The sequence below is a fragment of the Gobius niger genome, assembly GCF_951799975.1.
Source record: "Gobius niger genome assembly, chromosome: 13".
Lineage (NCBI taxonomy): Eukaryota > Metazoa > Chordata > Actinopteri > Gobiiformes > Gobiidae > Gobius > Gobius niger.
The window spans coordinates 21,763,281-21,777,536 of NC_136864.1; the positions used below are offsets into that span (position 1 = coordinate 21,763,281).

Genomic DNA, 14,256 nt, shown 5'->3' on the forward strand with positions numbered 1-14,256 from the left:
AAGTGCAATCATTTCATGGTGACAGGGAGGCATGTAGACTTTAATTCCCCCAATGCTGTGGCCTTAAAGTCATTCTCGGGGTAGGTCCACATCTAGGCTTTATACAAAATTTAAAATGCATACTTTATTTGTGCTCCTTTTTAACCATTGCCCAGGATTTAAAACTACTTACTTACTGACCCTGTCCCTCAGAGTAGGTGTGGCACATACTATGGCCAATCAGAGTGTTGGAATAGCCTATGCCAACCCTGGCCACTATCTAGAAACGCCCAGGCTGCTTTTGACCAAGTTACTGTTACCCTGAAAGTGTTTTCTGGAGAACTAAGGGTCAGAATGTCTCCTAAGCTGCAACAGTGACCAAGACTACAGCTTTGATCAAAGGTAAATTGTGTAGTGCACTATTCAGTACTCACATATATATGTCAGTTGCAAGAATTAAATGTTCTATTGTTTCAGTTATAAGTATGAGATATGATTAAATATGATGCTATATATTCTACAGTTTGAGATTATACAAATTAAATTAGACTATGAATGTGTGTCTGGAAGCTCTGTGGGAGTTTCTGTGGTTATTAGGATCACGCGTGGCACTAAAAAGATTGAAACAAATCTTCCTTTTTATCAGACTTAAACTCCGAGGCTCTCTGTAACTGTGAAACTGCTGTGGATAATACCGGCCTTTGTTTCTGCCAGACCACACTTCTCTCTGGACGTGAAGACGAGATCTCACGAGGGCCTGCTGTTCTTTGCCGGGACCAGGGGGGGGCGTGCTCACCTCGCTCTGTACATGTCCAAAGGCAGGATCAGGCTGTCTGTGGGCAAAGACAAGGAGATCTTCAACCGTGAGAAGTACAATGACGGAAAGTGGCACTCGGTCAGTACTTTTGCGTTTATTCTGAATGAAACAAAGTAGCACTTGAAGAAGCAGAGAAAAAGGTTTGATTGTGGATGTGTTGCTTAGGTCATGTTCAGCCTGGAGAAGAAGAAGTTCCGCCTGGTTGTGGATGGCATTAGGGCCCTGGATGGTCAGCTGACGACTGCTGAACTGACATCGATGCAGCACTTTCCTGTTTACCTGGGCGGTGTACCAGAGTCACTCCACCAACAGCTGAAGGTACAGAACACTGCACTAAACCAACAAGGATGGGTCAAATACAGGGGCACTGAACTCTGCACACAACAGTACCTTATCAAGCTCTTGTCCCCCACCGGGACCGAGCACATTTTCTCCAGTTTGCCTTTACCCAAATCTAAAAGCTTCATGAAAGAAAGTGTCAAAATAGCGACAACAATTTGACGAAAGCGAGGATGAAAAGGCAACAAAAAGGCAAGAAGAGTGACAGAAAAGTGAAAAATGTGGCAATAAAGTGGCAAACATGTAGGACGAAAACACAACAATAAAGCCACAAAAGAGGAACAGAGAAGCAGCACAAGAGTAGCAATGAAGTTACGAAAAAGTGATAAAAATGTTACAAAAAAAAACCCCAAAAGAGCAAAAAAAAAAGCAACAAAAGAGTAGCAGAAATGTGAGAAATGTGGGACGAAAACACGTGGCAAAAATGTGACATAAATGGAACAAAAAAAAAGTCAAAAAAGTGACTATAACTTGGCCACAATGCGAGGAAAAAGATCCTTCTAGATCAGTTTTGTCGGTCTTAGCTTTCAAAATGAGGCGTTCCTCTGGCCTATAGGCTGTAACATTTTACATTGAGTATAGCTGACCTTTAGAAAATGCACTTGGCTAAGGCAGGGGTTAAGAGGTTAATACACAGAACATTTTATCGCCCCAGTTGAACCTATCTGAGAGATGTTTTGCAAAGCTCACTTTCAGCTCAGGTGTCGTTTGCGTTCTATAGTTTCTGTTTTAACCATTTATTTGTGTGTTCAGTCGAAGGCTCTGCCAAAGCACAGTGTGTCTGGATGCATTCGTGATTTCAAAATGAACGGCGCACAAATGACTGAGCCGTCGGCCAATCACGGCGCGGGCCCCTGCTTCGAGGGACCAACTCAGAAGGGGGCCTATTTCTCAGGGAGTGGCGCTCATGTCATTGTCAGTAAGTACAGCACGCTATTTATCCTGCCTATGAGAGTATGTTGAAGTCTAACACCAAAGAGATCTAATTATAGGTACTGTATATATAGAGGCTTTACCATAGAGTTAACCACAGCAAAGTTTCCCATGAATGTTCAGAAACAGTGGTTGGCTCAATAATGTATTGTCTCCTTGATATAGTATAATTTCATATCCTGGCATGTTGTGATGTTTTACAGATGATACATTCGTTCTGGGCTCCAGTTTCGAGCTGTTGTTTAATATTCGCCCGAGGAGTCCCACTGCGTTACTGCTGTATGTGGGCGATGCCAGTCCCACGCGATACGGTCCCGATATGGGCCATTACCTCACCGTGTACATGCTCAGAGGAGAGGTGAGAGCCAAGCACATTCACCAACTTTCAGCGCATACTTCTTCCTGAATGAATGCATGCAAGTCACTCCTTAGTAAGACAGAGAAGATGGAGCAAAAAAACATAGATGTAGTGTAAGGCAAGGCAAGGCAAGTTTATTTGTAGAGCGCAATTCATACACAAGGCAATTCAAAGTGCTTCACAGTTGCATAAATATAAGAAAACAAATAGAATCAATAAAAACATCAACATAGAATTAATCAATTACAGTAAGAGGCAAGAGTGTAGATGAAATACTTTCAGTTATATGCATTTTTAAGTCTTGTTTAGATTCGCTCTGTCTTGAGCACTATTTTAAGTCTTGTTTTGACTCGCTCTGTCTTGAGCAATATTTTTAAGTCTTGTGTTGACTCGCTCTGTCTTGAGCACTATTTTTAAGTCTTGTGTTGACTCGCTCTGTCTTGAGCACTATTTCACTCTGTCTTGACACTATTTTTAAGGCTTGTTTGGACTCGCTCTGTCTTGAGCACTATTTCGCTCTGTCTTGAGCACTATTTTTAAGTCTTGTTTGGACTCGCTCTGTCTTGAGCACTATTTTTAAGTCTTGTGTTGACTCGCTCTGTCTTGAGCACTATTTCACTCTGTCTTGACACTATTTTTAAGGCTTGTTTGGACTCGCTCTGTCTTGAGCACCATTTCACTCTGTCTTGAGCACTATTTCGCTCTGTCTTGAGCAATATTTTTTAGTGTAGTAGACAGAACAGGAACAGCGACAGTATCTATCCGGCTCACACTACTACAAGACTTGCATTTGTAGGCTAGTGTGATGTCACTTTTGCTGAGGTATTGTTTTTGCACATTTTAGTAATGTTCTCTCATATCCCATTTGCAGGTTGTGGCACAAGTCAATAATGGCAAAGGGGAGTTTAAGGTGTCAGTAAAGCCAAAGAGTACACTGTGTGATGGAATGTTTCATAAAATATCAGGTAAAATACTTTGTTACTGTTGTATTTATGTCGCTTTATCTGGTCATATATGTCTTGTATGAACTTACATGGTTTTGTTTGCCTGTATAAACTCTATATTTATTTGCTTCAGTGATCAAGAGGAAGAACGTAGTGCAGCTGCATGTGGACACAGTGGACAATTACAAGATCGGACCACCATTATCTGTCACACCTCTAACCAAAAACCCCCTGTATGTGGGCGGTGTTCCTGGTAAGTGTTTATTACTATTTAGCTGACTTTAATGAATGGTGCTGAATATCCACATGACATCAGCAAAGGTTTGTTAGCATTTTTTTGTTTTGCAAGATAGGGTTAAACAACTTATTCTAGAATTACTTTATGCCTAATTTGTCAAGAATTTAATGACTCCTTTTTGTATCTAATATTACTGTATACTGCATCCATGTGTGTATTGTCCATATTCAGTTCACCTGTTCATAAAATCTCTCCGTCTTCCCCCTCTGCAGAGCTGATCAGAAAGCACGCCCTCCCTGTCACCTCATCCTTCGTGGGCTGCATCGATGACATGACCATCAATGGCGAGCCGGTGCTTTTTAACAGACTGTCTGCAGTGGTCGGCCCAGTCAACCTCAAAGAGTGTCCTGCAGGATGATACCATAGGCCTCTCAGATTCTTCCAACACCAAACTTTGGGACCATGCCCATCACCAAGTGCAATCTGCTACCAAGAAAGAGAATGTTTTTGTATGCAAGGCTGTACATAATTCAGTATGGGGAAAATGTGTGTGTGGATGTATGAATGTGGGAGAGTGACATGTTTGTAGCAGTTAATATATGCTGCTCTTAAGCTTTTTCTATTTATTTTGTGATGAAATCCTTTATATGAGCACCAAGTCATGTTTTACAGTTTGACGTGTTGGCTCATTCACTCTCTTTTGACAATCAATGGCTTGTGATTGGTCAGGGCAAAGCGGCACTTTAAGAAACATACCCTCTGAGATGGTGCTTTACAGAGTTCAACATTCATGATTTCTATTCCTGTTTGAATAAGCATAAATTGTAAATACAGTTTACACCAGCAGTGTTTGTTTTAGCAACATTTGAAGGTTGCCAAGCCACTGTATCTTCATGCTACTTGACAACATTGCATGTTTTATAACAGCAGTTCTGAGGTGATTTTATATCTGCATTCCTTATTTATCAACATAAACAGCATGTACATGATTTTAGAGAAAATAATCACGAAAATGATCAACCAAATCTGAGATAGCTTCAATAGTTGCCACAGTTTGGTCTTCAGGCCAGTGACATTTGGGACCATAAATCCAACCTTTACAATACTGTTTAAGTTCTCCAATAAATGTTTACTTAGATGTTTAGCAAATAATTGGTCATCGATTGTTATTGTATGTGCATTCCTGTGTTTTGAACACATATTTGTAAATAGTCTGTTCCGATATTGGTCAATAAAAAGGAAAAAAATGTATAAAGTTTATAAGGCCTTGTCCTCAATTACTTTTGTTTATAGAGTAAATGGTGTCAGTGTCACCCATTTTTTAAAGGTACATTATGCAACTTTATATGCGGAAAAGAGAACAGAGTAGTTTTTGCATGCTCCAGGATCAGTTGTTTGGAAGGTTTTCACTGCTGACGGACACTCTCACCAGAAAACCTACAAAAAAGTTGACGCTGGAGCGTTGTAGAGACCACTGTGATGGAAAGTAAAGAGACCACCGCTGACCACTCATACAGCCGCTGGACACTACAAGGTCAAATGCACACAAATATCAACTTTCTTTTTTATTCGCATAAAAAGTTGCATAATGTACCTTTAAAGGACAGAAGGCAGTTTCAGACAAATAATGTAGCTATATTTGTTTTTTACATTTATTATTATTATTCTATTTTTTTAACAAAGCAATTTTTACAAGCACTTTTGTAGATGCTTTTTGTTAGTTAATCAAATAACGTTCTTGTATGTTCTCACCTGATTATCTAGATGTATCACATCAAAAGTAGCATAATGACTTCCTGCCTGCTGAACCGGAACTACAGAGATTCTATTACAGAGCGAGATCAGCCCCGACTTTCAAACCATGGCTCATAGTGTGTTGAGTTGACTGACTAAACCGTATGTTGTATAATATCAGTATATTATATTCCCAGCAAGCCTTTTTCTGTCTTTTTTTGTTTTGTCAGTTTGAACAATATGCTAATTTTGCGACACTTTTTTGGAGGCGTACCAGACGTGTGTGATCTCCGCTCAACACAGTCTCTGAGCGTCTGATCACACGCGCAAACCAACCACGGCTCACGCGCTGCACGGAACCGCCACAACCAGACGGACAACTCCACGGCCAGTGCAAGTTCACACAGCGCCGTGTCTTCTCGGCTGTAATGACGGCGATGTGTTCTAATGGCGCGGTCGGCTGGCCTCATTCTGTCTGAGTGAGGAGTTCACCGGGCAGACAAAGCCTTTTACAGGTCTCGGATCATCTCGGTGCCCGGTCCTCCCCGGTGTCGGAGATCTCCCATGGCGGAGCCCACAGAACCAGCCCGGGGGAGCGGGGAGGGAGACCCGGCTGCAGAAGACATCAACGACGCGGAGCTGGCTCTCAAAGGCATCAACATGCTCCTCAACAATGGTTTTAAGGAAAGTCACGAGCTCTTCAAGGCTTACAGGTTTGTGTGCGCTTGCTGTAAACGCAATAGCCAATCGTTGCGTTATTATTATTATTTTAATTTGCACAGGGGAAACAATGTAGCGCAGGTGTTGCCATGTTGAATTATAGTGCATTGTAAACGCTGGTATACATGTGTTATCAGTGTGGACTGCCTGGTAGCACAGCCTTGATCACGCATTTTGTGGTGCAGAAGCAGAGCCAGCACCTCTGTCAAGCTTCTGTAACACCATATGATCTAGTCACAAGTAGAGTTGATCCTGTATAAATAACCACACGCAAATACTCACACACCCAGCTACCACCACACTGATAGCTCTCTGTGAACAACAACTACCTACCTACCATTAAACATGGGCTACTGTATGCTGCTGGCACTTGAGGATTGGCTCACTGAAACTGATGTTTACTCCACATTGCAGGAAAAAAAAAAAAAAAATTAAAAGTCTTTGTTACATTGTTTTTGCAAGTAGCCCTAATAAGCCCAACGTGGTGCCTAATATGTTATCGGAGATGATTAGCCGACTATAATTGGAGCTTTGATGTGTATGGATTTTGCCACTGAAGGGCAACAATGGGGGTCCGGGCCCCTGGTGAAAGCATAAATGTCACCCCTGTCACTAATTGAGTTCAACACTAGTAGGCGGCATCCTGTTTCGATTTCACCAGCGACACTGATGAGGAAGTTCCAACAACACTCAAAGACCATTATAACTCTAAAAGAAGAAGAGAGTGAGAGAGAGTTTAGTAGCACGTTTAAAGAAAGAGTTTAGTGTTGGCCTTTTCTTTCAACTTTTTTGGAGACAAACAAACAGCCAGTGACAGATATCCTGTTGGTTTGAAGTACAAGACATAAAAGTTGTGGGTTTCCTGTTATTTCTCGTCCACAGATATTATAGTGGTCAGGAGGTTGGTGTCTCTACGGGATACTCCCTCTTGTGCGAAGTTGCTAACAAAGTGGCCCGTTGAATAATTGGTTGATATGATATAACTGCTCATTAGGAGACGTGACTTCACACCGACACATGCCAAGTTCACATTTCCTCTTTGTGAGCGGATGAGCAGATGATCAGATCCCTGATTAGGCAGAATGAACAGTATTGTATGGTGCAATCTGTATGAACCGACTTCCTTACATTCCTTTTCAATAATCTCATTCATATTCCCCTGTAGGTCACAGTTTGTTTGTTTTTTATCTTATTTTTCAGAACCTACAGTCCTCTGATGAGCTTCGGGGCCAGCTTTGTCAGTTTTCTGGTGAGTTGAGTGTCCTTGTTGCGCTGAGTTCACGAGAATCATAATTGTCACATTGCATTTTAGGGACTTTTTCTATATATACTATAATACTCTCCTATAATATATTTTGAGGATCATAAATAGAGCCGGGTGGGGGTTGGGGTATTGATTTTAATGCCTGTTTGGTCCAGGGAGAGCACTAAAGCACTACTTTGTTGTTTCAGCTCAAATAAATGATGAATGTTATTCTGTTTTATGGTTCTAGATATTGGTATTGTAAACCAAGTATCATTGAAGTACTGGTATTGAACCGTAATTCAGTAATGTAGTTGGATTAGTTCATATAAGTACACATGAGTTCAAATCCTAGATAAACAACATATGATGGTACATATTTACAGAGGGAGGACGCTCAATGTGCAGTTATCACAACAATTAAACAGGCTGATTCATATTTCACATCCTTAACCCTTTATAGGGCAAGTGACTATTTTTTTGTAGTTTCTGCACACGTTGCATATCAGTAAGGTAAAGAAGTGTGTCGTCCTCACTCAGCCAATCAGAAGAGAACACCCTACATCACAGATCACATTAGTGTGGCATTTGACCAATCAGCAGCTATCGGTCCTGCTCTCAACTTAAGTCTGAAAAAGACTGGTTAAATTCATGGTATATTTCTTTATTTAACTTGAAAACTAACCTGTGCTAAGTGATGATATATGTGTTGGTTTTGGAGGACGCAGTGAAATAAGTGAAATAAGTGAAATTACAGCCTGAAAAAGGCAGGCACCATATTTGATCATACGTTCACTTAAACCTTAAGTTTGTTAGTTTTATCCATATTTGGACATACCCGTTGCACCTGTTATTCATACTTACAGTATGTTTTTGACAAAAGAACCAATATATCCTAGGACTATGTTTTTATGTTGCCAAAGGTTATTTTTAGGCAAACAATATTGGAGGTGACTGACCCCTCCCACTCCATGTAAAGCACTATCACATTACAAAACCTCTTGCCTATAACATCAATATCACAAAACACAACACCTGTTTCCAGTAAAAAAAAAAAAAAAAGTTTAGGGCACCACACTAAATATGGTAACTTTGCTCACATTGATTATCTGCATAGTAAAGAAACATTTTGAAAAATGTTGCAATAGAAATAAACTTGTGTTATGTCCCCCAATAACGCTCTTAAGTTAACAAACATTTAGAAAAAAAACAAGCAGTTCATTTCATCTTTTATCTTAGTTTTGATACTTTCTAATCCCCAGTCTACTTTTGTGTTTCATGCACAATTGCTGGTCCCTGTGTGCAGAACGCCATTATGACTTTCGAGGAGGACAAGATGCAGATGGCCCTGGAGGACCTGAAGGCCACAGAGCGTCTGTGTGAGAGCGACAACTCTGGAGTCATCGAGACAATCAAGAACAAGATCAAGCGGAGCGTGAGTGCCCTCTCCCCTGCCTCAAAACTCCAAGTTATTAGTTTAGTTTTGGTTTTGCGTTTTTATTTTTAGTGCGTTCGTATTTCTAGTCATGACCTTCATTATTCCATTGCCTGGTGTTGACTGTGCTGATTGTGCGTGTGGGCAGGCGGACTCTCAGAGGTCTGGAGTGGCAGCCGTGGACCGCCTTCAGAGACTGATCATCATCGCAGACTGCCAGGTTTATCTGGCCGTGCTGTCCTTCATCAAACAGGATCTTTCATGTGAGAGACCATCTACTTTTTATCCTCCAAAAACATTGCAGAATGTGATGTACTGCATTATAACTCTTATAAAGAGTGAGAATGTACAGTATGTGTGTCCTGTAGCTTCCCTAATTTGGCTGTGGTATGTGAGGACTATATTTTCCCCCGATGCTGTCATTCATGATTATTTACAATGTATCTGGACACTTAATCTCATCCTGAAAACCACTTTTATCTATGTTATCATTTCTGTTTTAGAACCACCAGAGCGTTAAGGAGTCATTCCCATCTTGGGATGGGTTGGGCTCTAGTTTACTCTTAAAAGGCTTTCTCTAATTCCAAACTCTTTTCTTTTTTTATTTACTGGATCCACAGGTCAATCCATCTATTTGAACTATAATAATGTCACATTTGAGGGAGCGTGGTGGTTGAAAGATTCCCAGGTTCAATTCCTAAACACTGAAGGGCCATTCATTACGGATTTTGCATCATCTCCCTGTGTCTGGGTACTCTGTTACTGACCATCTCTGTTGGATGGATGGAAGAAACTAGAGTAAATTTACTCCTGTACTTGAGTAGTATTTTTGTTCTTTCACTTGCTTTTACTCTACTACACACACTCCAGAACAGCAGGTGGCGCTGTGGAGATGTACCGTCAAATGCTATTGACTTAAAACAAAGAAGAAGGTTTGTCCCTGTGGTGTTGCCGTACAGTGCAGAATTTGGGGTCAAGTTTTGCTTTTTTGAAGCTGCAAAGTTATTTACACTTAAAGAGGGGGTATTATGCTTTTTTCAATCACACAGCACCAGTCTATATCACACTACAATGATGACCAAACCTTCTGTTGGTCTGTAAATGCAGTAAATTAGAATAACTGCCTTGTATAAAATTGCTCTCTCAAAATGGCTGTAGCGAATGTCTTGAAATAGGCCTCTGTCTCTTTAAGAACCCCCTCCACACTCTGTCTGTGGCATCAGTGGGGAGGGGGTTCTGCTGAGGGGCAGTGGTTGGTTACTTGGCCGGTGACGAAAGCTCGGAGGCGTCTTCAGGAGGCGGAGGCGTTCCTAGGAGGACTCAGGCAAACCTATCCCTAAAATGGCCGCCATCAGAGTTTTTACAGATTACTCAAAAATACGTGAATGTGCCAAGGCAACACTTCAGGCATGTTTTTAATGAGGGAATGACATAAAAACATGATGTAAAGCTTGAAGTCGATTTTGCATAATACCCCCCCTTTAAATAAACCTTGTACTTTCTACTATGAATACTAAAGTATTTTCTACCGCAAGCACGCAATGATTTGACTAAGCAACATTTACTTTTATTGGAGTAATATTTGAGCAGTAGTATCTGTACTTAAACAAGTATTTTAACCACCAATGCGATCTAAAACCATGCACAATATCTTCAGCTGGATAGTCCTGACCAAACATCATCAAAGAAGTGATGTTTAGCCTAGCTAAACACTCTCTGTCCCACAGCCTACATCAAAGGGGGCTGGACCCTCCGTAAAGCCTGGAAAATGTACAACAAATGCTACAGTGACATCACCCAGCTGCAGGAGAGCCACAGGAGGAAAGCGTCGGAGCAGTCCACACCACCGCCCCTCTCCTCATCATCCAAGACCCCGAGCCACAACTCTTCGTCCGGCCCCAGCCCCTCCCTCAAGCCCCATAGCATCAACCCAGAGGCCCTGGACCGCCTTAAAGGCTCGGTCAGCTTCGGTTATGGCCTCTTCCACCTCTGCATCTCCATGGTCCCTCCCCACCTGCTCAAGATTGTCAACCTGCTGGGTTTCCCTGGAGACCGTCACCAGGGCCTGTCGGCGCTAACCTACGCCAGCGAAAGTAAGGACATGAAGGCCCCTTTAGCTACGTGAGTATGTGAGTGAGTATGTTTGCCCCTCTGGACTCCAGCTGAACCGTCTAGAGCAGGGGTCACCATCCTTTCTAGAGCCGCGGGTTTCTTCAAGAGCATTATGTTTTTTGGGGGTCACCAGTTTGAAAAATTGTCCCAAACACCTTGTTATGCAACTTCATTATAGTAAAGACCATGTTGCATATGCATGCTTTTAAACAAAGTGAGTCAAGAACAAGAACGACTGTATTTAAGGATGAAATTACAATAAAACTTTATAAAAATGTCTAATGGACGACTGGGAAAGCTCGTGGACCCCACGTTGGTGACTCCTGGTCTAGAATTTTGGTCAATAATTGCATGATTAAAAAGAAATGACATTTGTCATGTAAGAGGCTCCTTTTCACGTCTGATGTTGTTTCAGCAATAGCACTTCATTTGATTGTCAACAAATTTAGATGATTTTTGTATATTATAGTGACACAAAGGTCTTTGTTATCTGTGTTAACAAACATTCTAATTTTAGATGATTTAGGCAAACTGTACACTTACACTTTACATGCCTGACAAGCTTCTCAAAGGGCTCATTCACTCCACACTCAGGAATTTTAAGCTACTATTGTAGCTACAGCTGCAGTAGGGGGGGTGAGCCAGCCAAGGGTGAAGTGTCTTGCCAATGGGCACAACGGCAGTTTGCAGTTGTGTTCTTAAATGCCTAATGCGCTCCAAACTTGTATACTTTATTAACTTAAAGCAATACTAAGTAACTTGTTTACCTTAATAAATCCTTTTCGTAGTCCCTCTGGAGGTTTAGTCTTGCAACTTGACTGCCACCGGACCAGAGCAACCAATACACACTAATAGAATCCCGAAGAAGAGCTAACAAAGCTAACTGCGGGCTAGCTCCACTTTAGGGATGTTGTATGTTGTATGTATGTATGTTTTTTCACTCAAACTTGGCTGTAAAGACTGTTTAAGTGGCGCTAGCACGCAGTAAGCTTTGCCCGTTAGCCTGTTAGCTTCTTCTTCGTGATCCCATTAGTGTGTATTGGTGACTCCGTCCCGGAGGCAAGTTGCAATTGTGGTTTTCTGGCCAGAGACACCAGGGGGAGATGAAAGACCAATCATACCATTAACACTTGTATTACCCCCAGAGTTACTACGAAAAGGATTTATTAAGGTAAACTAGTTTTTTTTTCTAAATCCTTGATAATGTAATAAGTTCTGCACATGGATAAAAAAACTTCTACCATTGCAAACAGCATTTCCCTCCATTGTACACTTTCCAGATCAGTAACGGTTGTAAACTGCAGTTGCTTATTCCTTTTCTTCTGTCTCTTTCACAGCCTGGCCCTGCTCTGGTACCACACTGTAGTCCAGCCGTTCTTTGCTCTGGATGGCGCTGACACACAGGCCGGACTGATGGAAGCCAAGTCCATTCTCAAACAACGGGAAGCTACATACCCCAACTCCTCCCTCTTCATGTTTTTCAAGGGCAGGGTTCAACGTTTAGAAGTGAGACACTGTGGACAATGTCATTATCACTGCACTTTTTTTTCCTCCCTCCTGAATTGCTGTTTTTATCCCCCACAGTGCCAGATCAGTAGCGCCTTGACGTCTTTTAGCAGTGCGTTGGCGCTGGCGTCTGAGCAGAGAGAAATCCAGCACGTGTGTTTATACGAAATAGGTACTTCCCCGCAGACCAGTAGCACAGAGCTGTAGCATTGTTGATATCCATTATTCAAGCTTGCACAAATTGTCAATCATAAAGTGCCCATAATGTTTTGCTATAGTGACTGAATTAACAAGCCACTTACATCTGCTTGTCATCCCTTGTAGGTTGGTGCAGCATGATTGAGCTGAATTTCCGAGAAGCCTACAGGGCCTTCGAGCGGCTGAAGAACGAGTCACGTTGGTCTCAGTGCTACTACGCCTATTTAACCGGAGGTACTGATGAAACCCAGGCTTGTCCTCTGAATACTCCATTGACTGTAATTAACTTGTGAACATGGCCGTGTTTAGTATGCCAGGGAGCCACTGGTGATCTGGAGGGAGCTATGACCGTCTTCAAGGAAGTGCAACGACTTTTCAAACGCAAGAATAATCAGATTGAGCTGTTTTCCATGAAGAGGGTAAGATTACCCCCACAAATGATGCATGCCGTGTTATATACTAAGTAAACATGCTTTAGTCATTTTGTTTTTATTATTATTATTAGGGAGAGAGACTACGCAGCCCCAGTGTCACCAAAGAACTGTGCATCTTGTCTGCGATAGAGATTTTGTATTTATGGAAAGCCCTGCCCAACTGCTCGGCGCCAAATCTGCAAACCATGGCACAAGGTACAGAGAGATGAAATGTTACTTGAATGGACAACATACCTGAAGCAAACTGTAACTCAAATCTCATGACTTGTCCAGTCTTGCAGGGGATAGAGGATGCTTCCTCTACGGGTTTAAAGTACTTACTGCTGGGTGCCATAAACAAATGTCTTCAAAATACCAAAGAGGCCGTACAGGTAATTCAGGTTATGGAGTTGTATGACTGATTCAAGTTTCAACGATTTTTCTTTCATTGACATCCTTTTTTATTGTTTTTAGTATTTCCATTTAGCTGCAAGGGATGAGGTGGGCTGTCTCACTAACTCGTATGTGCAGCCGTACTCCTGCTATGAACTAGCTTGCGTGCTACTGAATAGCCAAGAGGTATTATTTGTAATGTTTGACTTTGAGGAAGGTAGAGATCTTTTTAAAGTTTAGTATTTGTTTCTGTTTCTCCTAGACTGCTGACAGGGGCCAGATGCTAATGCTCCAGGCTAAGGTACACATGTATCTATTTTTGCTTCACTGTGGAACTTTGGGAAACAGCTTCTTTTTTTATTGTCTTTTAGGAGGACTATGCTGGTTATGACTTTGAGAACCGACTCCATGTGCGAATTCATTCAGCCCTGGCCTCGATGCAGACCTCAGCTCAGCCTTAAGGATCTCCCTGGCCAGAACCGGAAGCAACAATATCAGTTTGACTGTAATTTAAGTTCTTTCCTATTTATATTTGAAACATGTGCCAATAATGTGTGCAATAATAAGTAGGGTAGGGCGTTAAAGGTGTTTTATGTAACTATTTGAGATTACAACTTTTTTGAACTTCTCATATTTAGTACTTTTACATTTTTAAAGGGATGGGGTATGTATAGACAGGTTTTTGATGTGTATATACCGTAAGTATAAACTGTAAAAACATATCCAAAGTAATGACACAGCAATCAAGTCAAAGTGAATGTCTTTACTGAAGTCAGCGCTGTAACATTTTGTATCAATGACTTTAGTGTTGTAAAGGCTCAACTATTTTGTATTTACATTGAGACAATGCCACCTTTGAGGTGGTTTGCACTGTGTTTTAGCTAATAAAATGGA

General features: G+C 41.5%; 2 protein-coding genes across 2 annotated transcripts in view; both read left to right on the forward strand.

The window, feature by feature from the left end:
- The window catches only part of LOC306972477 (laminin subunit alpha-3-like), a 57,281-nt gene extending 52,530 nt beyond the window's left edge, over positions 1–4,751 (forward strand). Inside the window, exons 72-78 of the mRNA XM_079569100.1 lie at positions 694–874; positions 962–1,114; positions 1,889–2,054; positions 2,272–2,426; positions 3,298–3,391; positions 3,504–3,623; positions 3,881–4,751. Of these exons, the coding sequence (XP_079425226.1) occupies positions 694–874; positions 962–1,114; positions 1,889–2,054; positions 2,272–2,426; positions 3,298–3,391; positions 3,504–3,623; positions 3,881–4,026 (1,015 nt within the window). The 3' untranslated portion in view covers positions 4,027–4,751. The remainder of the gene's footprint in view (positions 1–693; positions 875–961; positions 1,115–1,888; positions 2,055–2,271; positions 2,427–3,297; positions 3,392–3,503; positions 3,624–3,880) is intronic.
- Positions 4,752–5,892: 1,141 nt separating this feature from the next.
- On the forward strand, positions 5,893–14,216 carry LOC306972627 (tetratricopeptide repeat protein 39C-like). The gene is made up of 14 exons (XM_079569292.1): positions 5,893–6,055; positions 7,263–7,311; positions 8,612–8,740; positions 8,889–9,003; positions 10,468–10,861; positions 12,190–12,358; positions 12,437–12,530; positions 12,683–12,790; positions 12,866–12,975; positions 13,062–13,185; positions 13,264–13,361; positions 13,444–13,548; positions 13,625–13,663; positions 13,734–14,216. The coding sequence occupies exons 1-14, from the start codon at positions 5,907–5,909 to the stop codon at positions 13,821–13,823; spliced, it is 1,773 nt and encodes a 590-aa protein (XP_079425418.1). The 5' UTR covers positions 5,893–5,906; the 3' UTR covers positions 13,824–14,216.
- Positions 14,217–14,256: the final 40 nt, after the last annotated feature.